We start from the raw sequence: 23,996 nt of genomic DNA on the forward strand, positions 1-23,996 counted from the left end.
GCATGCTCCCCATTCTCCCTCCCTTTCCATTTCCTCTGTCTTCTTTCCTCCAGCTCTCCATTCATAGAGCCATCCCCCACTCCCTTTTTTGCTAATGGGCCCTCCCTCTCTTACCCACCTATTACCCCCTGCTTGTGGGACTTTCCTCATCACCCTGCTCCTACCCCCCCCTACTTTTTTGTTCATTCCTTGATTTAGGGCTCAAGCCCATAATGTTGGTTATGTATCTATCTTTGTTCTATAAAGGACACTGTTTGACCTGCTGAGTTTCTCCAGCATTATGTTTTTATTTCAATCATTTTTGTAGACTTTGTGTTTCACTCCTGCTTATAAATCCCACTCTTGGCTGATATAGTAAAATATCATTGTAGAGCTCGTCGAAAGAATCAAAGACTTGTTGATCCAAACCAAGGCTTTTATTAGCAAAAGACAGGAGCTCTTCACAGGTGGCTGACCAGTCCGGAATGATCCGACCTGGCTAGGGACACAACCCTTTAAGCCCAGACAGTAGGCGTGGCTAAGCTCTCAGCCAATCGCTATAAGCACAGTCTAGATACTGTAACTATATAACCTATATACATTGGTGATCTTTTTCTTTCTTTCTTTGGCTTGGCTTCGCGGACGAAGATTTATGGAGGGGGTAAAAAGGTCCACGTCAGCTGCAGGCTCGTTTGTGGCTGACCAGTCCGATGCGGGACAGGCAGACACGATTGCAGCGGTTGCAAGGGAAAATTGGTTGGTTGGGGTTGGGTGTTGGGTTTTTCCTCCTTTGCCTTTTGTCAGTGAGGTGGGCTCTGCGGTCTTCTTCAAAGGAGGCTGCTGCCCGCCAAACTGTGAGGCGCCAAGATGCACGGTTTGAGGCGTTATCAGCCCACTGGCAGTGGTCAATGTGGCAGGCACCAAGAGATTTCTTTAGGCAGTCCTTGTACCTTTTCTTTGGTGCACCTCTGTCACGGTGGCCAGTGGAGAGCTCGCCATATAATACGATCTTGGGAAGGCGATGGTCCTCCATTCTGGAGACGTGACCCATCCAGCGCAGCTGGATCTTCAGCAGCGTGGACTCGATGCTGTCGACCTCTGCCATCTCGAGTACCTCGACGTTAGGGGTGTGAGCGCTCCAATGGATGTTGAGGATGGAGCGGAGACAACGCTGGTGGAAGCGTTCTAGGAGCCGTAGGTGGTGCCGGTAGAGGACCCATGATTCGGAGCCGAACAGGAGTGTGGGTATGACAACGGCTCTGTATACGCTTATCTTTGTGAGGTTTTTCAGTTGGTTGTTTTTCCAGACTCTTTTGTGTAGTCTTCCAAAGGCGCTATTTGCCTTGGCGAGTCTGTTGTCTATCTCATTGTCGATCCTTGCATCTGATGAAATGGTGCAGCCGAGATAGGTAAACTGGTTGACCGTTTTGAGTTTTGTGTGCCCGATGGAGATGTGGGGGGGCTGGTAGTCATGGTGGGGAGCTGGCTGATGGAGGACCTCAGTTTTCTTCAGGCTGACTTCCAGGCCAAACATTTTGGCAGTTTCCGCAAAGCAGGACGTCAAGCGCTGAAGAGCTGGCTCTGAATGGGCAACTAAAGCGGCATCATCTGCAAAGAGTAGTTCACGGACAAGTTTCTCTTGTGTCTTGGTGTGAGCTTGCAGGCGCCTCAGATTGAAGAGACTGCCATCCGTGCGGTACCGGATGTAAACAGCGTCTTCATTGTTGGGGTCTTTCATGGCTTGGTTCAGCATCATGCTGAAGAAGATTGAAAAGAGGGTTGGTCCAAGATTCCGCCCTGCTCCAGCTCCCTCAACAGCCCCTAAGGCTAGAGCTGGATGAGGTTCCCACCCTGGATGAGACATATAAGGCAATCGAACAACTGAAAAGTGGCAAAGCAGCAGGTATGGATGGAATCCCCCCAGAAGTCTGGAAGGCTGGCGGCAAAACTCTGCATGCCAAACTGCATGAGTTTTTCAAGCTTTGTTGGGACCAAGGTAAACTGCCTCAGGATCTTCGTGATGCCACCATCATCACCCTGTACAAAAACAAAGGCGAGAAATCAGACTGCTCAAACTACAGGGGAATCACGTTGCTCTCCATTGCAGGCAAAATCTTCGCTAGGATTCTACTAAATAGAATAATACCTAGTGTCGCTGAGAATATTCTCCCAGAATCACAGTGCGGCTTTCGCGCTAACAGAGGAACCACTGACATGGTCTTTGCCCTCAGACAGCTCCAAGAAAAGTGTAGAGAACAAAACAAAGGACTCTACATCACCTTTGTTGACCTCACCAAAGCCTTCGACACCACATTGGTGATAGATCTATACTATCACATTCACCCCTTCTTGGAGAACTGACCCTGGAAAAAAAAACGAGGGTGAGAATGAAAGGAAGAGGTAGGTTAAGGACTGTAGTTGCTCGTGGTTGGCGGTGGGTAGGTCGTCGGTCGCGGCAGTTGGGCCCCGGCGGTCGTCAGCGATGGACGCTAGGGTGAGTACCTGGTTGGCCGCGGCGGGTCCCCAGTCGGTCGTGGTGGCCGCATCGCCGGCGGCAGCAGGGGAGCGGGCAGCAGCAGCGGTAGCGTTGGCCGCGGCGGGTCCCCAGATGGTCGTGGTGGCCACATTGGCGGCAGCGTAGGCAGTGGCAGACGGGGAGCGGGCAGCAGCAGCAGTAGCGTTGGCCGCGGGGGTGGCTGTGGCGGCAGCAGCAGCAATGGTTGCCACAGTCGGGACCGAGGCTGGGTTGAGTGTTCCGCATGGGGGCGAGAGGCAGGTCAACACCATGGTTGCGAGGGTGGGCTGTTCCTTCCAGGTTCGGCGTCTCCGTGACGTCAGGCGTTGCCGTGCAGGGGAGCCCTTGCTCTCATTGGACGAGAACTCTGGGGAAGAAGAGTCTGAATGGGATAGTGGCGGTTGGGCTTCACATGAGGCACTGTGTTTGCTGGCGGCCATTTTAGACCTACAGACTGCAGCAAAGTGGCCGTTTGTAAGGCACTTCTGGCACCTGGCTTTTCTTCATGGGCACTGGGACCTGCTGTGCTTGTCCCTCCCGCAGAAATAACATTTTGGGTTCGCAGGGGGCAGTGTAGCAGCAGTCAACAGGCCGTCAGTATCTCGGGGGGGTGGTAGGGTAGAAGGGCACTCTACTCACATCAGAGCGTGGGGTCCAGTCCCTAGAGAACTCGTTGGACTTTAAGGCTGCATCCTCCATTGTGATTGCAATCCGGGCCACATCCTCTAGTTTTTCTACCCCTTGCTCGAGCAAGTGCAGCCTCACTTTGTTCGATCAGAGCCCGGCCACATAGGCATCCCGGACGAGATTGTTTGTGATCTCGGCAGCAGTTTTGTCCACACAGTTACAGTCCTTGCCCAACGCCTTTAATACTTGTAAATATGCCCTGCTGGACTCGTCGGGCTGTTGCTTCCTCGACGCAAGTACGAGCCGGGCATGAACTCTGTTCACCGGTTGATCATACAGTTCTTTCAGTACCTTTATGGCTGCGGTGTAAGTGGTCTCATCCTGGATGTTCTCGTAGACTCTCAAGGACACCATAGACAGCAATGCTCTTAGACGCTGGTTATCCTCCTCTACCTGAATGAATCTCACGAAGTTTTCAAAGTTCAGCAGCCAGAAGTTAAAGGCTTTGAAGGCTGTAGCTGACTGTGGGTCGATATCAAGTTTTGCTGGCCGAGTTCAACGCTCCATCCCTTTCAAAAAAAATTTCTTTTTTCTTTTTGCTAATAAAATTGTAGAGCTCGTCGAAAGTATCAAAGACTTGTTGATCCAAACCAAGGCTTTTATTAGCAAAAGACAGGAGCTCTTCACAGGTGGCCGACCAGTCCGGAATGATCCGACCTGGCTAGGGACACAACCCTTTAAGGCCCAGACAGTAGGCGTGGCTTAGCTCTCAGCCAATCGCTGTAAGCACAGTCTAGATACTGTAACTATATACACTATATACATTGGTGATAGATCTGTACTATCACAGTCTGCCTTATGATTCTTATTTTCAGAATGAGCCCTTCATGTTTTAGAGCCAGTGTTGGTAATTCAATGACAGTTAAGAGGACAAAGTAAAATTGCTTTCAGTATCCTAATCCATTAATAAAATGAATTTTGAACTATGGGGATTTGTATATTTGTTCATAAGTTGTTTATCCCCAAAATATTTTGTTATCCCTTTGCTTTTTTACTTAAATGACCCATGGAGTAGATTTGGCATGTCCTCACAAGATAACTAGAATACCCTAGAGTCCATTTATATTTATACTGAGAACAATAGTCCCTATTGTGCAAGACAGAGTTGGGAAGGCGGTGAATTTCAAATCTTCATGTTAGTGATAACAGAAGTATTGAAACTTATTTGCTTTATTTGGATTTGATATCATTCAGTATAAGTTGTTGGAATTTAATGGATTTTACAGAACCAAGCTGCAACTGGGGATGTCAGATGAGGACATGTAGTGGAATTGGTTTAAAGCCCCAGACAAAGGAACATGGGAGCATTGAAATGGGCTTTCAATCTGCCATGACATTGAAGCTATATTCATCTGTAAATGTAGCAATAAAGATGAACTAAAATACTGCTTCTTTCTCATTAATACAATTTGAAGTTAGGCAGAAGTAGTTGATTCACAGGCCTCTGTCTGGGGATCTCTGCAGCAACTGCGCTGTGCTTAATTACTCCTGAATAATATGTATGTCTTTATTATAATAATCTTAATTGTTGTGATTGTTTTTTAAATGTTATCGTGCAAAAGCTGCATAAAGAGTGATTGATGTTGTGACCATTGAAAACTTTGAGGATTTGTTTGTTGTGTTCACCATTTTCAGTTACTTTTTGGTTGCAATGTAACGCTATGTGTTGTCTCTGGTGTGACTCTTCACTGTTTGTTTCTGTTTTGTTTGTTGTGCTTTTTCTTTATAGGCAAATTGCAGGATGGGAATATGGAAAACAGCCAGAATAAAGGTAACAATTCTTCTCAACAGTAGACAATCAAACTGTATATTTCACACTGACATTAATGTAACACAATTTAGATGTTCCACTTTAATTTTCTGAAGTGCAGAACTGTTATTCACTAATGCCTTGCAATTCTTTCCATACAGGGTACTTATCATTTATTGATGTTGCAAATAGATATGGTATTGCAGCTTCCTCCATCAGGATTGTGCTAAGCATATGTTTTGAAATTATAAGATACCTGTAATTCCATCTCTGCTCTCCACCATTTTAACTCATGCTCTGAATCATAGATTACTTGGACCAAATGTTAAATGTTGTATTTTAGAATTTTTCATAAATATAGTTTTGCAAAAGCATAGAAATACTTTTGTTTTAATGTTTTTTTATCAGATAAGTTCAAGAACAAAATTCTTAAATATAGAACAATAAAAGCAGGATTTAATAGATTGCTAACAAGCAGTAGAACTTAATGGCTTAGATGTTCAGTTAGCAAAATAATTGGGATATTTAGGTCAAGTTATAGCCTAAAAATATGAAATTAGCATGGGGTAGAAATCAAATCTATGAATATTGGTTCTTATAATTGGAATAAGTTTATTTGTAAAATTATTTGAAACATATTTCCATTATTTAACTAATGATGGATTGCTGTTCTTACCAAGATGTCAGGATGACATGCAAAGTGGAAGTCAGGTAAATCTCACAGAGAAACATGGAAAGATAGCTATACTAAACAACCAACGCTGCCTTCCTATATCATCAACCCAATGATTCAGATGATAAACAAAGAACGAGGTACCAATCCTTGTCCTGTTTTTCTATGAAATACCACAAGTGGGAACAACTTCAAGATGGGAGGAAGAAAAAGACCTGAAATGCAAGCACCCACAAGGCCAGGAAGAGCTAAATTGACTACTTTGGGCTCTATGTGAATTAACATGTTTCCTGTCAGATGATGTAGCTTCCTCTGCAACTCCAGAACTACCTACCCAATGACTGCTAACTCAGCTTGGTTCTTGAAACAAAATAGGTCTTTACCAGAAGCGTCCGATCTCTACCCATGTTAACTATCTATATACCTCAATTACTGAGCCAAAATTGAGCAGTATAATATCCTATAGATTTGTAACTCTGTAGATTTATTTCTAAATATTAGTTTTGATATTTGGATTAAAAAAATATTCTATCTGGTTCTGAAAAGAAAAACGATGTTGCAAGCATTTGGGATTTATGGTGGATCCCAGATTTTCGTGTACAAATTATTTTTGATTACCTATCTTTTAACTTGTTCAAATGTAGCCAAGAAACAAGATGGTGCAGCTGCCATGGAAATGCAGCCATTGAAGAGTGCAGAGGGAGGTGATGGAGATGAAAAGGAGAAGAAAAAGGGGGGCACACCCAAGAAAGAGAAGTCTGTGCTTCAAGGGAAACTCACCAAGCTGGCAGTGCAGATCGGGAAAGCGGGTAAGCTATTTGCCAATTCATTAATTCTGCCAGGGTAAAATTAGAATAACTGCAGTCAATAAGATGGAAGGAATTCTGCATTAATTCAGACAATCTTTAGGCAATCTTTCAATTACCCTTTCCAAACAGCAATACTGACCACGAATGAATTTCAATTACAAATGGTGTGATAGTTCTGCTGCAGTGCGAGCCCCAGTGGTATTTTTTTTGCAATTAACAACTTATGAAAAGATGGCTAAAACTTTAATCTCCAGTGTACAGCACCAAATACACCTTATAGAGTCGTTTACTTTTTTTTTCTATCCCTTCATTAAAGTCCAATGTGCTTTCATGTTTGTATTTAAGAACATTATTAGGTTAATTTGCCCCTTCAAAACAAATTTTAATAATCAATAAGAGGACAACATGAATGACATTTGTTCTTCCACACCACTCAAATTTAAAAATTCCTATGATGAAGCAATTGAGCAGTAATATGTTTGCTCAGACTCTACACAACTTTTTAAAAAGTTTTTTTTGGTAGAGTACTAATAACCGAATCACTTAATTTCACAGAAGTTGAAAGTAACTTCTCAATTACATTCACAGCAAGCATTTGATAAAAGTCATGAGTATAGAATAGATCCTCTCTTGTAGTGGAATCTAGAACAAGATGAAACAATTGTGGGTTATGCCACAAAAATTTAAATGGCATAGGCCTTTTAAAGGAATAATGTTGATGATTGTGGAACACCTTGAAGGATTTATGGGAAGAAATATAATCATGATCAACGCCAGAACAAGTCATAGCAGGGGCTTTATGGTAACCGTGGGGGAAAAAATCTGACACCTGAAATCTCACTCAGCGGGGGGATTGGTGATGGTGGTGCCTACCTGCCTAACATGAACCTCCTTGGTGTAGCAGAAACACCGCCACTAACCTTCTTATGTAGCAGAGAAACACGCTGCTTATATTGTGTGGATAGTGACGTTCGACACGAGTGACACTTGATGCACACTAGTGATACTGGTGCTGTGGGTGGGGACGGGGGGGGTCATGATACTTAATTTGGAGGGGGCGATGGCCACGAGTGGGTGGGTAACACATTTGGGGGGCAATGCCCGTCAATGACCCCCCCTCTTGGTGCTGACCCTGAATGTAATTGAGAAGGGAGGGTATTAACAAAAAAAAGGGATCAGGGTATGGTGAAAAGAGAATGTGTGTCAACAAAATGAGGAACAGACGGGGAATGCATTTCTTTTATTTCTAAATAAATACACTTTTAGGGCAAAATTTTAATCTTTTAGTGTTTCTGCCTTTGGAAAACGGAAAATAAAATAAAACAAAAAGTAGTGGAGTTTCACAAATTGAGGTAGATTGTGAGATATAGAAGTCAAAAAATTCCAGACCAAATTTTCATGTAGTTTATCTTAAGCTTGATAGTAGATATACAACTCATGAAAGTTTGACAGAAACAACAATGAAGTCATTTCTGCAAAGTTTCCACAGTGGCCATATGTAAAATAAACCAATATTCTCTTGTGCTTTTTTGTTTCCCCTTGCATGTTGGTGATTTTATATTAACTAAACTAATTTAATCTATCATTTTTAACTCCCAGAATATATTACCATTGTTCCATTGTTTAATAAAGCCTCCAAAAGTAACCCAGGAAATTATAGGCTGGTGACACAGACATCAGCAGTCAATAATTGGAAGGATTTTTAAGAGATCAGATCTACAGGTATTTGGATAGTCAACATGGCTTTGTGCGTGGTAGGTCATATTTAACCAATCTCAAAAAACTCTAGGAGGTTACCAGGAATGTTGATGAAGGAAAGGCTGTGGATGTGGCCTACGTGAATTTTAGTTAGGGCCTATGATTAGGTTCCACATGGGAGGTTAGTCAGGAAGTTTCAGGCACTTGGTATTTATGTGAGGTAGTGAACTGGATTCAACATTGGTTAAATGAAAGAATCCAGAGAGTGGTGGTGGATGATTGCTTCTCAGACTGGAGGCCTGTGACTAGTGATGTACCTCAGGGATTGGTGCTGGGACCATTGTTGTTTGTCATCTACATCAATGATCTGGATGATAATCTGGTAAATTGGATCAGCAGGTTTCCAGATGACCCAAAGATTGGGGGCATAATAGACAGCGAGGAAGATTTTCAAAGGTTGCAGAGAGATCTGGACCAGCTGGTAAAATGGGGCAAAAAATGGCAGATGGAACTTAATGCAGACAAGTGTGAGGTGTTGCATTTTGGAAGGACAAACAAAGGTAGGACTTGCACAGTAAATGGTAGGGTACTGAGGAGTGTGGTAGAACAGAGGGATCTGGGAATACAAATCAAATTCCCTGAAAGTGGTGTCACAGGTAGATAGGTTTGTAAAGAGAACTTTTTGCATATTGGCCTTCATAAATCAAAGTATTGAGTATAGGAGTTGGGATGTTATTTTAAAGTTGTGTTAGACATTGGTGAGGCTAAATTTGAATTATGTGCAGTTTTGGTCACCTAACTATATGAAAGATATCGATAAGATTGAAAGAGTGCAGAGAAGATTTACTTGGATGTTTCTGGGACTTCAGGAACTGAGTTACAGGGAAAGGTAAGGGCTTTATTCCCTGGTCTGTAGAAGAATGAGGGGAGATTTAATAGAGGTTTACACAATTATGAGGAGTAGAGATAGAGTAAATGCACTGAGTTTAGGTGAGATACAAACCAGAGGACATGGATATGGGTGCAAGGGGAAAAGTTTAGGCAAACCTCATCCACAGAGAGTGGTGGGAGTGTGGAACGAGCTGAATGCAGGCTCACTTTGCTAATTTTAGGAAAATTTGGACAGGGTATGGAGGACTATGGACTGGGTACAGGTCGGTGAGACTAGGCAGAATGATAGTTTGGAACAGAAGGACTAAAGGGCCTGCTTTCTGTGCTGTAATGTTCTATGGTTCTATGATACAAATAAGCAAATGGCACCTTCCTGCATGTTTACCAACTGGTTTATATGGTTTCTTGAAATCTTTTGTCATCCTTCTTGCTGTTTGTTAAACCTAATTTTTGTGCGTAAACTTCCCTGTTAAAATGTTAAGCATAAAACAAGCAGTTTGTATAGTATAGTGACAGTTTTGATTTAATTTTTTTAGGATTGGTAATGTCGGCAATCACAGTTATAATTCTTGTGTTATACTTTGCCATCGATACTTTTGTGATTCAAAAGCTGCAGTGGTTGCCAGAATGCACTCCAGTCTACATCCAGTTCTTTGTTAAATTCTTCATTATTGGTGTCACTGTACTTGTTGTGGCTGTCCCTGAGGGTCTCCCACTTGCAGTCACCATCTCGCTTGCCTACTCCGTGAAGGTAGGACTATATTTACATATACTCTTCTATGTATCTTATGTAAACATTGCAGACAATGTTCCTTTTAATTGATGCCAATAACAAAGTAATTCCTAGATTTCCAAATGAGTTGTTGTTTCTATTGATCATATTGAGACTGAATTAACTTGAAAATGATTTGGACATTTCAAAACATTTATAAAGATGTAAGTATTGCAATTTGGTATATTTGATAATGTAAATGTGAAAATTTACATTACAAAATGTAAAGACATTCTTTGTCAGCAGTCCCTTAAGGCCCCTCCACTAACGAGGTAAGTGCAGGGTCTGTTGCAAGTAGGGCTGGCAGTGTTTGTTGAATGGGTTGGTTGGATCATTGCATGATGTTTCTGCTGGTTGCACTTGGCATGTATGCTCTCACATCAGTAAATTCAAAGTGTCTTCTGTGAAGCTTATCCAAAATTTTGAGAGGATGGAATCTTACAAGTCAGTGATGATATTACATTTTGTCAAGGTCATGAGGACATCTTTAAAGCATTTTCTCAGGGCTCCTGGACATAGCTTGTGCCTCACTGAAGCTGGTAGAACATAATCAGAACCTTAATGCTGGGAGAAGAAACTGAGACATATCCTGCAAGTGGAATTGAAGGATTTTGTTGAAAGAGCATTGGTGGCACTTTTCTCATGCTTTGAAGAAAACATTGTTTTTCTCTTGGACCTACAGAATGAACATTGGATTTTCCAAAACTTCTATCTGGTTCTATTGTTTCAATCACTTCTTCACTTACTCCTGTCCTTACTTTGCAAACCCTCTCTCCTCATTTCAGCAGTCTCTTCCTCTACATGTCTCTTCACCGCTGCTATCCTCCCCTGTTCAATACCCTTTCACCTCTTGGCCCCTTCCACTTTTTTCCTAAATTTATATACTTGATACCGCTTCTTCTTACGGAAGGGTCTCTCGATAAGAATAAGATAATCTTTATTGTCTTTGCACAAGTACAACAAAATCGAGTATATATCCTGACAGTGCACATGTACATTAAACAAATAAAATATAAAAACAACACACAAGAAACCAATACAATATTCAATGTTTGGCAGTATTCAGTTCATGTATGGATGGGTCTGGGGTAAAAACTGTTTTAAAGGCTGTCCATGTTTTAATGGACCTAAAATGTCTACCAGAGGCAGCAAATCAAACAGATGATCACCATGGTGGTAAGGGTCTTTCAGGATTTTGGCTGCTCTACTGAGGCAGCGAGATCTGAATAAATCCTCCAAGGATGGAAGTACGCAGCCAATAATCTTCTGGGCCGTACTCATGACCCTCTGAAGATCCCTCTCGTCTGCTGCCGAGCAGCTGGAAAACCATGTCGAAATGCAATAGACCAGCACACTCTCGATGGAGCAGTGATAGAAGGACACCAGCAATTTCTCCTGCAGTTTGACCTTCCTGAGAATCCTCAGGGCATGGAGTCGTTTTTGTGCTTTCAGGGTCCAACCTGAAATGATGAATGACCACCTCTATCCATGGCTGCTTCCTGACTTGTTAAGTCTCCCCAGCTTCACTATAATCAGCCAGATTGACTGATTGGAGAGGTGAGAGATTTCATCAATGCCTGCTGAGTGGTGGCTCTTGAAATGTGGGAGGTTATTTATATTCATCGTGGTCTTCTTATGAATCATTGATAGGGTTTTGTTGATAAAAAAAGTTTTATCTTTTGTGTCTTTGTTCTAAGCTTCAGCGAAGATGTTTTGGAACTGATGTCTGAGTGTACCTGTGCAAGTATTGTCTGCTTGGAACTGGGCGACTGATCTTGATTCTAGAGTGGTAGAGATATTGCCAGGAAGGAAAAACAATGATAATCACAGAGCCATACAATATGAAAACAGACCCTTCGGCCCAATTTGTCCACACCAACCAAAATGTCTCAGCCACTCTAGTCTTCCTGCCTGCAATTGGCCCATATCCCTCTAAATCTCTAACCACCTTAGACCTACCAAAATGTAGCACCTCATATTTTTCTGTATTAAATTCGATCATCCATTTCTCTGAATACCTACCTAATTGATGAAGATTCTGCAGCAATCTTTGGCAACTGTCTTCACTACCAACAATACTGGGCACTTTTGTGTCATCCGCAAACTTGCTAATCATGCCATATATGTTTTCATCTAAATCAGCCATTCTCAATGGGGCAGAACTCATTTAAGGGGAGGCGTGGACTGAAGTCATAAAATATTTGTTATGTATTTTATGTAGTCAGTAAGGGGCAATTTATGTAGTCAATTAAGGGGCAGAGGTTTAGAGGTAACATGAGGGGGAACTTCTTTACTCAGAGAGTGGTAGCCGTGTGGAATGAGCTTCCTGGAGAAATAGTGGCGGCGGAGTCAATTGTATTATTTAAGAAAAGGTTGGACAGGTATATGGATGAGAAGAAGATGGAGGGTTATGGGCATTGTGCAGGGAGGTGGAACTAGAAAGGGGTGTTTGGTTCGGTGCGGACTAGAAGGGCCTAATGGCCTGTTTCCGTGCTGTAATTGTTATGTTAAGAGAGAAGTATGGAAGAAACCAGGAGAAGTTGACTGCTTCTTGAGGAAGGAGGCCTAAAATAATTAAGCAGATTTCTAAGGCAGACATAGCCAAAAACAAGGTTGAGAATGGCTGATCTAAATCATTGACGTGAATGCAAACAGCAATGGGCCCAGCACCAAACCCGCTGAGAAACAACCTTCCTCCATCACTCAAGAAGCCGATTTTGTGCCTTCAAGCTAAGATTGCTTTTTTATCTAGTGAAAACACAATAAGTAAATTAAGGCAAAGAGTGATTGGCAACTATTGGACAGTGAAAGCTAGCAAATTTTTACCAGTCCTTTTTTACGGGATAGGCTTAATTATCAACAGTGAGCTGCATGTGTCAGTGGACACCTTTAAATAGGCAGCATTGAGAAAATGCAAAGGATAAGGTACATGTGGGCAGGGAGGCACGAAACCTGGGGAAGAAGCATGGGAAAAAGAAAACCTATGATATCATCTAGCCATTTTAGACTCAGGAAATCCAGAATATTACACATGATCCCCTATAAATAACAATTTACTAACTTTTTTTAAGAATGTCATTTTAAAACAAAATATTTATCTCTCTAAATCTCATTGATTGCATTTGCCATTTATGATCAACTATAAAATGGTCTGGTAGAAATTGTAATAAATAGCAAATCAGGTGCAACTACCATCATACTAACTTATATATGATTGTTTCACTATTTGTTTGGTTTTATTGTAAGACAATAAGGAGACCAAATGTATGTTTTCATCATTTGGGAACTTTTTCTTCCTTAATAACTGAATAGTAATCACTGCTTGTTCAGTAAATCCACTCATGAACTATATTCATGTATATTTTGTAAATGTATGCAACATATTTTCAACCAAAAATTTTGGTCTGTGGTTAAAATGATGTAACTACATTGCATACAATTGGTCAACTATTTTGGATGAGCGACCTGACTGTAAATCAGGTTGGAGACTAGCCCACACCCTTGGAATCATAATTTGAATCCAGCCATGAGGTTTATAAATATAAATTTAAAGTTTAAATTTTTTAAATTTAGACATACAGCATGGTAACAAGTCCTTTCGACCACGAGCCCGTGCCGCCCAATTACACTTAATTGAACTACAAACCCCAGTACGTTTTGAAAGGTGGGAGGAAACTGGAGCACACTGAGGAAACCGACGCAGACACAAGAAAAATATACAAACTCCTTCCAGACCCCTGGATTCTAAACCGGTCGCTGGGCCTGTAACAGCGTTGCGCTAACCGCTATGCTAATCATGCTTGAGTAGCCATCTGAATGTGCCAGGAGATGTTTGAAGAGAATGGTACAGTAAATTGATCCATGTTAATTTTACTCTATGGCTACCTCAGTTTTTCTGGATGAGCTAAGATAAATTGGCCCTTAAGTTAGTTGACTGGAGTTTCTTGACAGCTGGAAAATTAATGTGGATTTGTACATTACAATTTATAGTCATAAACTACAAATGGGAAGAAGCACTTTTTTAGGAACCACTTCCTCTTTCAGCTGCAGAGTTGCAGTGTGTTCAAGGCAGTGGAAAGACACTGCCCATTCTTTCAACCTGTCCATTGGTAACAGAGAGGGTGAGTGGAGGCATAGTTGTCAGAGCAGAGGATCAACTACATATATCAATATTATCAATCTCTCAAAAGGCTCAATATGTCTGTGCTTTAACAAGTGTCATAATTATTAATTTTAATAAGTAGATACTTACTGTTCCATTGTGCTTTCTTTAACCAGAAAATGATGAAAGATAACAATCTAGTGAGACATTTGGATGCCTGTGAAACCATGGGTAATGCAACAGCTATCTGCTCTGACAAAACGGGCACATTGACCACAAACCGAATGACTGTTGTGCAAGCTTATATTGGTGATGTCCATTATAAAGAAGTCCCAGACCCTGATGCTCTCCCATCAAAATCCCTGGATATGCTTGTGAATGCAATATCTCTCAACAGTGCTTACACTTCCAAAATACTGGTAGGTTCATGTTCTTATTCCCTTGTAATTTACTGCTCTTGACAGGATTGTTCTTTTGGATAAGGTTTTTCTCCAGCGCAGTTGCAAATTGATGATGGGACATTTTGGAGGTTGTTAACAAGGGCAAGATACCTTTGAAGTTCAAATAATTTGCACATTTTCATGGAGAAGAGAGATAAAGCTGTGATTAACAATTGTTTCCTATTCCTCTGGATTTCAAAATATATGACTCATTCATAGCTCTTTTTAGATATACTATTGAATGTTCTGCTAAATCGGTAGAAAGCATACCATATATTAATTCGAATTAATAATATTGTCCCAGTTCCAAAACTCTGTCCGAGTTATATCAGGAATTTTCAAGTAATGCCTCATTTCCATTTGTGCATTGTTCACCGTTGTATTATTTCATTTCAGTTACAGATTGACATTTTTTAAACCAAATAACAACAATAATTTCAGTCATTGTATAATATATTGAGCTTCAATTATTGTTTAGTTGCCTTTCCCCTTTAATGTTATAAATTTATGGGCCAGTTATCAGGTTGGTATCTGCAAATATTCCTTTATTACTTCTGTTCATGAATGACATCATGGCATTATCAAAGATAATTTTTTTTAATGGTAGTCTGTGAACGGACAGGATCAATTACTTGTTGGGCTCTCAGCATTGATCCAATATGTGACAAACGACATCATGGAATAACTTGTTTTCTTAAGATTTCGAAAATGATATAATGATAATATTTGTTGGACATGATTCAGTATTCTTGTCTTTCTTATGCATCACTTTCATTGATGTTAATTAAATATTTGACGAACCTTGGTGCATGACATTTTCTTGTAGCTTTGACAAGATATAGGAGGATTGTTTGGGTTGGGTTAAACAATCCAACCAATTTTCTCTCCTTGCAAGCAAAAAGTTTTAATCTCACCTCTAGATTAATTTAACCCCAGGAGGTAAACAAGATCATCTGCAGATGCTGGGGTTGAGAGCAGTACACAAAAGTGCTGGAAAAACACAGCAGATCTTGCAGCATCCAAAAGTAAAAGTCAATCAGCATTTTGGGTCTGAGCTTTTTATCAGGAATATCAAAAATCAGGCAGGTGGCTGAAACAAAAGTGGTGGAAGGTAGGGGCAGGAGCACAGTCAAAAGGTAAGCATCAATAGTGGATACAGGGGGAAGAGTAGAAGCTGAGAAATGCTCACAGTGAAGAAATTAGCTAAGTATGTTTTTGCATTACAATATGACAACACTGTTCACACCTCAGAATTATTTCACTGAATATAAAACAGAATAAAAAAAGTGCTATGCAAATACAAGTTTTATTTAGTAATTGTCTTTAGAATTGATTGTTGAAAAATAGGCAGGGATTTTAGTAGAAATATTTGCAATGTGTCTAGTAAGTTGTCATCAAACTAACCTCATGTCAAACAACTGCCACTAATGGACATGAAAATAACAAGGCATCAGAGTTGTTCAAAGAAGAGAGCAGCTGGTGAGCTGAATGTCTGCTTCAATATTCTATGTTGGCAATAGCATCAGGATTGGAAACCGGCTGCTCCAGAAAATGTTCCAGACATGCACTTATGCAAGGAGCATTCTTAATTCAATTTGTCTGGCATGAAATTGATGTATTGGATCTATCAACCTTACAAACTCCATTCAACTTTACTTGCAGTCATCTAAAATAATCTATTTAATTTTGGAAAGTTGCCACCTGAAGCAAATATCTAATATAAATATAATTTTCAGTCTTTGAGTTGGAAGTGTCTGTAATCTGTTAAATACTAGGGAGCAATTTAGAAGGCTGATCTCTGAAGTGTCTTCCCAAAATGAACTCCCAATTCTCAATAATCTTTACCTGTCAAGGCCTACTTTCCAATCCCTAGACATCGCCAGTCTTCCAGATCTGCGCTCTTGATCATTCCCAAATTTAACCACTCCACATCTTTGATAGGCATTCACTAGCTCAGGCACCTGGTTTGGGGATTCACTCCTCAAATCTGTCTTCTCTCTTTATTCCAACGTGTCCCATAGAACCAAGCCTATGGCTCTGCCTTCTCTTTTTTGCAACTCTTAAATTTTGTATGATGCATCTTTATATTGTTTTGGGATACTTTGGTATATTAAAGACATTACATTAATGTGAGTTGTGGAATGAAGGATGAAAGGGCCTTTTTTTTAACATGGTCACAGACTTACTACAATCGAAACATTCTTCAGTGAAAATATTAAAATATCTTGCTTAAACAAATTCAATTGTTAATGTTCTCCCAATGAATGCAATCTTAGATAAAACAATCTATAGAAAATCAGAGAAGTTTCATATTTTCATGTGCAAAAGATAGGTGAAAATAGAATGGTTTTCCTTTCAGACACTGCTGTCTCCTGGAACACATTTCTGATCAACTTCAGAGGTTGGTGAGGAGTCTTAGAAATCCTTTTACCTGAAGTGACCGAGGATGTTTTAAAATGTGTTGTATTGTTTCTCCCAGGAGATTACAAAACTGCTGGTGGGTGACAGCATCAAGGGTAATGAAGCATCGATGCCACATGCCTGAATGGGACAGACCTGATGGAGCAGCTGGTCTTTTCCTGTCTGTCTTCTCCATAGGACCCCACATGTATGTAGGTGAAAAGTCAAATATTCCCAAACACAGTAACAGTGCTGTGGTATTTGATTCTTATTATTATTTTTAACAGTTCTTTATGCTGTTATATGGAAGCTGCCATAAAACAGAAAACAAAACTATCTGTCAACTTGTAGGAATGGAAGTGGGGTAGGTTTGTGTTAACTGGTAATGAACTAGATTAATTTAACCACTGCAAAACTAAAAGTGAGTTGGCAGTCTGTTTAACACCACAGTCAGTGTCCTTTTCCATTCAATTTCCCAGGTCTGTGTTTTCATTCTATTCATATTGCAAACAAATGTTTTCAATAATTTTTCACAGAATGGAAAATCTTTTCATTTTATCACCTGTAATGGACAATATATTTTAATATTTCATCAGACTACTGTATGGAATTTTGATAAATTCAATAAATTATATTTAATTCCAGAACTTTTGAATGCTCATTAACTATAGTATTATCCAGGTGCCTAGATTAAACACCGTCACCTGTTAGTTGGAACATCTTGACCTCTATGTAATGGAAAGGTACCCGACATAGTATAGTCCTAAGAAAAGACCTACACTTGCAGTTTGCAGTTGAAGAATAGCACAAGAACAATTGACAAAAGCACAAATACCAGAGCTGTGTGGAAGTGATTTTGTTCCATTTGCCACACAATTAGATAAGGGAATTAATCTGCTGGAACTCAAACATTAATACAGTCCTTCATGATAACTTCCAAGGACAAATTATGAGTTCCTGGCTAAAATTTCAATGCTAACCTATGTTAAAGTGTCAGTACACCCATACTAACTCTCTCTCTCTCTCTCTCTCTCTCTCTCTCTCTCTCTCTCTCTCTCTCTCTCTGAATCTATGTCCAGAAAGAAATATTTGAGGGAAGAATGGATGATATTATTCAGGTTGTTAAAGCAATTGATAGTGTGAACTTGAAAGAATCATAGAACTAAAAGAGTCTACTGTTCAAGGAATTGAAAAGGCCAGGGGACCAAAACTTTGCTCATGCCAGATTTGCAATTTAACATCTTTCTTGATAGGATTACCAAAGAAAATGTTCCTGAAAAACTCTCTGTAGCTCCTTTGACTTTGCTTTTATTTTAAGTCATTTTGTTTGTGTTTGATTTGAATTCTGCAGATAGTTGAATTTGCATTCAACAGTCAATATAATGTAACTTGTTGTCAGGGTGTTCTGACCTTGGAAATGGAAAATAGGTGTGGCCTGAATTGAAGTGAGTTGATGGTTGAGCATACGTTGTGTGTGAAAAACTGTTCTGGAACAGTTTCTTCTTCCCCTGAAAGGCAAATATTTGAATTCTGTCGGTACAGCCATCTGCTTCTTTATACAAACTGTACGTTTCCTGGGGAACTAGGATTCTGACCATTTCACTTCAGTGCACTACAATCACAAGTTTTAGAAAAATGCTATTTCTGAATATATCTTTTAGTGTGCATCACCATTTACAATGAACTATTTTAAATCAATATGAATATTTATTTGCATTTTAACTTTAATTTTTGTGGGGAAATAGTTGTTCCCCAGAAATTGAAATGCATGGTGCAGAATTCTGTAGGATTTTTAAAATAAAAATTAAAAATTTATTTTGGTATGAAATGTCAATTGTGTCACTCCAGAAATTCAATTGGGCACATCCTAACATGAGTCAAAATTCACCCCTGATGCAGTTTCTGAATTAAGCTGTGGGATCACATTCCTCAGACACCAAAAAACCCCAAGCTGCTGGAGGAATTCAGAGGGTCCAAGCAGCATCCTTGTAGGGAAATGGGCAGTGAACATTTGAAGTGTTGGCCATCAATTGACAATTCCTGGGATGATTTTGTCTTCTTTGTGCAGCCTCCAGGTACATTCCATCTATAATCAGATAATCACATTCCCTGCTTTCATTTTGTGGTGAAACCACTTGTGTATGTAAATACCTTGACCTTGTATGTTCGACCCTGCTCTCACTGTCTAGCTCGTGACTTCTCCCCAATATTCCTCATAAAGGCTGTCATGCCACAACCCTGCCCCCAGTTCGAGTCCAGGTCAGTGTGAGCCAGCAACTCAAGGGATGCTGTCCATCTCTAGCTAACAAAAGCCTTCAGTTCTAATACTTCAGTCTTTTGGTTAACTGATCGTGCATCAATTTTATTAGTTAGATTTTTGCTTCCTCGGAACATGGACAAGAATCTGAAATTGGATCACCTGGAATTCGACCCGAGAAAACCCAAAGCAGCTTACAAATTCGCTCTTTGGCATCACTGCTTCAAAAGATTCCTCACACCCTCTGCAGACGCGATCCAGAATGACGAAGACAAGTTCCATCTACTGCTCTCGTACATCAGGTGCTGGGTCTACCGGTTGGTCCAGCATTGCCAAACTTATAGAGTCGCCATGGACATCCTAAAGGACCAGTACAAGGTACAGGTGAATGAGGTCTATGCGCGGCATGTACTCTGCTCACGCAGACAGAGACCCGGAGAGACAGTCAACGACTTTATCAGGATCCTGCAGGAGCTTGTAAGGGACTGTAACTGCCAAGCTGTGAGTGCAGAATAGCATGTACAGCTACTGAGGAGAGATGCCTGTGTAGCAGGCGCCTGCTCCAACTACGTGAGGTAAAGGCTACTCGAACAGAAACAATTGTGCCTACCTTAAACCATTGAGCTGGCGAATACCCTAGAAGTGGTCATCCACAATGCTGAGTCATTCTCCAGCGAGCACGCCGCCACCTCATGGGGAACACAGGTATTGCCATCTTGGGAGGCGGGATCAAAAACCCCCTCCCATTCCGACCTGACTTCCGCCGCCATCAGCGACCTCCTGACATGTTATTTCTGCGGGCAGGGCAAGCATCCAAGTAAATGTTGCCATGCCAAGAACACCACCTGCCCCAACTGCCAGAAAAAGGGACACTTTGCAAAGGTCTGTAAGTCAAAGCAAAGCCCCAAGCCCAGCAGCACCATGTGCGAATGGGGACTCCCACTTCCAGGGAACAGGCATGCCCATGCACTTGTGCTATGGAGACTACCGACCGCTATGATGTCACTTTCTGTCCTCTCCCTCATCACTTCCGGTGATGATGTCACATCCGCTTTCTCCTTCTCTTCCGGCGAGTGACGATGGGGCCACATGCGAGCTATGGGGGCCGTCATCACAACCGCCATCTTGACGGACGACCGGAAGACAAAATGATGCGCTGACACTGGCAGCGGTAACCCAGGATCAATGCCGACTGCATCAAACCTCCAGGGCCACGATGAACGTTCAGTCACCTTCATGATTAACAACCAGCAGCGAAAAATCAAAAACAATAAAATCCTGATGTGGAGAATTGAACTCTCCACCTACAACTACGACATACTGTATCAGCCCGGTAAGCTCAACGAGCCTCCTGATGCCCTGTCTCGGGGGAAGTATGCCAGTGCGCAAAAGGACTGACTGAATGATGGTCTCTGCCACCCCGGGATCACCAGTTTTTTTCATTTCATCAAGGTCCATAACCTATTCCATTGATGACCTCAGAATGCTGACCAAAAATTGCCGGGTCTGTGTAGAGTGCAAACCGCGCTTCTACCAGCCCGACATGTCACCCCAATCAAGGCCACTTTCCCCTTTGAACGTCTGAGTTTAGACTTCAAAGGACCCTTACCCGCAATGCGTATTTCATCAACATCATTGATGAGTACTCGCGGTTCTCTTTTGCCGTCCCCTGCCTGGACATGACTGCAGCTACTATCATAAAGGCTCTCAACAACCTGTTCACCATTTTCAGATACCCCTGCTTCGTCCACATTGAAAGGGATTTGTCCTTCATGAGCAACGAGCTGCCGCAATATTTGCTGACCAAGGGTATTTCTTTCTGCCGTACCACTAGCTATAACCCCAAAGGGAATGGCCAGGTGGAGTGGGAGAATGGCACGGTCTGGAAGGCAGTACTATTGGCCTTAACATTGAAGGGCCTCCCTGTCCCCTACTGGCAAGAAGTCCTCCCAGAGGCCCTCTACACTATCCAGTCTCTCCTGTATACAGCCATTGATGAGACACCTCTTTACATTCCCTTGGAAATTGGCATCAGGAATGACCCTACCTACCTGACTGACCTCTCCTGGGCTAGTACTACTGCAAAAACATGTAAGGTCCCATAAGTCTGACCCACTAGTCGAGAGGGACCAGATGCTCCTTGCCATCCCACAGTACGCCTACGTGGCATTCCCAGACAGATGAGAGGACACAGTATCCATCCGGAACCTGGCACACCCAGGAGCATCTGGACCCCCTCCCATCTTTCAACCAACAGTCAGGTATCTCCCCCTCCAAGCTCTCCATGGCCTCAGATCCCTACTCCAACCTCCTTAGCCAATCTGCCAACTGGTACACACGTGCCCACCCCCGGCTAGGCCAAGCACCTTGGCCAGGCCAACTGAGAAGGAGCAGCCACAACCAATGGGGGATTCCACACCACCGGAGGAACGTTGGTCACAATGCCAAAGGAGGCCGCTGGACAGAGTGAACTTATGAGGGTACCTGACTGCACCACACTCCCCAACGGGACTTCTTTATTGAAAAAGGGGGTGAATTTGGTGAAACCATTTGTGTATGTCATTACCTTGACCTTATATGTTCGACCCTGCTCTCACTGGCCAGATTGTGACTCCTCCCCTTTATCCCCCATAAGGGCTGTCATGCCACAACCCTGCCCCCAGTTCAAATCTTGGTCAGTGTGACCCAGCAACTCAAGAGATGCTGTCCATCTCTAGATGATAAAAGCCTTCAGTTCCAGTACTTCAGTCTTTTGGTTAATTGATCGTGCATCACAATTCTCAAGAAAGCTCCTTTCATTTGATGTTTTATCTTCTCCCACCAACAACCATTTCCAAGCCTTCACTCCCATCACGCCATCCTTGCACTATTCTAGCATCCCAAAGTGCTTCTAATCTTCCTAATCCCAAAGCTCCCACCTCAAAGTTGGCTACAAATGCCTCTTCTATGGCCCATTCACACCCTTCTCCGTCCAAAACCTACAGTTGACCCAGAACCTTTTATCACAAATTTATACCAGGCTCCAATTTGGACCATTACATCTGTTCCATCTTAGTCAATGCCAGTAGGTGCAATGGAATAGTATTTTCATATTGTTTTCATGTCTTGCCCTCTTTTATTGTATTGCATGTTTTGGAGGTTTTGTAGTACCTAACTAATCTAATGTGGATATATAATGTAATGCTACTTCGTCACTTTGTCCAGCGCCCCTCACAGAAGTGAGGCCAAAGCGAGGGACGAACTTACGATCCCTGGTTAACAAGACAGTACTCTAACCATTGAGCTATCGGACCCTCTATTAGAGCACAATGATTGTACGTGATTTACATCTGCTGCAAATGGATAAGTTAATCAGTTAGCATCAAGATTAAAGTGATGTTCTTTACTGAGAATTATAATAAAATTATATGAAAAATGCAACCTTGTAACTCAGTGCATTTCTTTTTCAATCCATTAACATTCATTTCTTTCATTGATTTTCTTTTCTGCTGTAGCTCATTATACCTTTTGTTCTTGGAACACAAATAAATATTAGAGATAGAGAATGTTGCAACATGGAAGCAGGCCCTTCAGATCAACAGGCCTGTGCTGACCAGGGTTCTTCCCAAGTTCGTCCCATTTTCCTGAGTTCAGCATTGTCCCTTTAAAAGTGCCTATCTATTTACCTATCTAAAAGTATTTTAAGCATTTCTTCAATTTTACCCACCTTTCCCACTTCTTCTGGCAACTTATTCCATATACCCACCAACCTTTGTGTGAAAAAGTTGCCTCTCAAGTACCTTTTAAATCTCTAACACCTCACCTTTCATCTTGGCCCTCAAGCCTTAGATTCCCCTACTTTGGAAAAAAAAGCTTATCCATGTCCCCCATGATATTGCAAACCTTCTTAAGGATCCCCCCCTCAGCATCCTATGCTTCAAGTAAAAAGGTGTCAGCCTCATCATAACTCACGTCTGCCAGCCCTGGTTATATTTTTGTGGATCTTTCAGGCATCCTTGCCTGACAGCTTTTTGCTTATACCTTGAAGAAGGGCTCAGGCCCAAATCGTTGGTAATATATCATTACCTCCATGGATTCTGCAAGACCATCTGGGTTCCTCCAACATTTTCTGTGTGTGTTTCACTACAATCACAGCATCTGCAGAATTGTGTGTTTCTCTCTTTTCTGCACCCTTTCCAGCTTAATATCTTTCCTGTAACGGATTGACCGTGTACAATACTGCGAGTGGTTATACCAACATCTTATACATTTGTTACCTGTTTGTATGGAACTTATTTTCTCTTTCACTTATCCCGAGCATTTATTTATTTAAAATAATAATGTTTGATGTGAATTTCAATTTGTTGAATCTCTCATAGGAGATGGTTCATCCCTTTGAGTCAGTATCCACAAACATCAGAGGTAAAGATATATAACTGACATTTCGGGACTCAGCCCTTCTTCAAGGTCACTTAAAAGTATCTTTACCTCTGATGGATGCTGTGAGACCTACTGAGTTCCTCCAGCAACTTTGTGTTTTTACTACAATCACAGATATGCAGACTCTTATGTTTAACTCTGTCAACAAATGTTCATTTGCCCAATGATCAGAGATAAGAGAAAAGAACACTGCTTCAAATGAGCATGTAAATTTTAGTCTGAGATTTAGAAGCAAATAAAAGTGAGACAAATTCCAGATGTATTCATTTATACTACCACAGTGCTTCTCAACTTTTTTTCTTTCCACTCACATACCACTTTAAGTACTCTCTATGCCATAAGAGCTCTGTGATTAATAAGGAATTGCTTAAAGTGGGATGTGAGTGGGAAGGTTCAGAACCACTGCTCTAAACCCAGTTGTTACTGAAATATTTTGCTTGAAAAAAATTGTCATTAGCCCATTTCCTTTGGAGTTATGAAACTGTCCACAAATACAAGTCAATTAAATACGATTAAAACAGTGGTCTTCATACTTTTTCTTTCCACGCACATACCACCTTAAGCACTCCCTTACTAATCACAGAGCACCTATGGCATAGGGAAT

General features: G+C 41.4%; 1 protein-coding gene across 2 annotated transcripts in view; it reads left to right on the plus strand.

Moving 5' to 3' along the window:
- The window catches only part of atp2b2 (ATPase plasma membrane Ca2+ transporting 2), a 328,585-nt gene that overhangs the window by 148,537 nt on the left and 156,052 nt on the right, over positions 1-23,996 (plus strand). For both annotated transcript variants that reach the window (XM_069937267.1, XM_069937268.1), the window contains exons 8-11: positions 4,911-4,952; positions 6,249-6,413; positions 9,539-9,753; positions 14,053-14,295. In XM_069937267.1, coding sequence (XP_069793368.1) covers positions 4,911-4,952; positions 6,249-6,413; positions 9,539-9,753; positions 14,053-14,295 — 665 coding nt within the window. The remainder of the gene's footprint in view (positions 1-4,910; positions 4,953-6,248; positions 6,414-9,538; positions 9,754-14,052; positions 14,296-23,996) is intronic.

The sequence above is a fragment of the Narcine bancroftii genome, chromosome 5 (assembly GCF_036971445.1).
Source record: "Narcine bancroftii isolate sNarBan1 chromosome 5, sNarBan1.hap1, whole genome shotgun sequence".
Classification (NCBI taxonomy): domain Eukaryota; kingdom Metazoa; phylum Chordata; class Chondrichthyes; order Torpediniformes; family Narcinidae; genus Narcine; species Narcine bancroftii.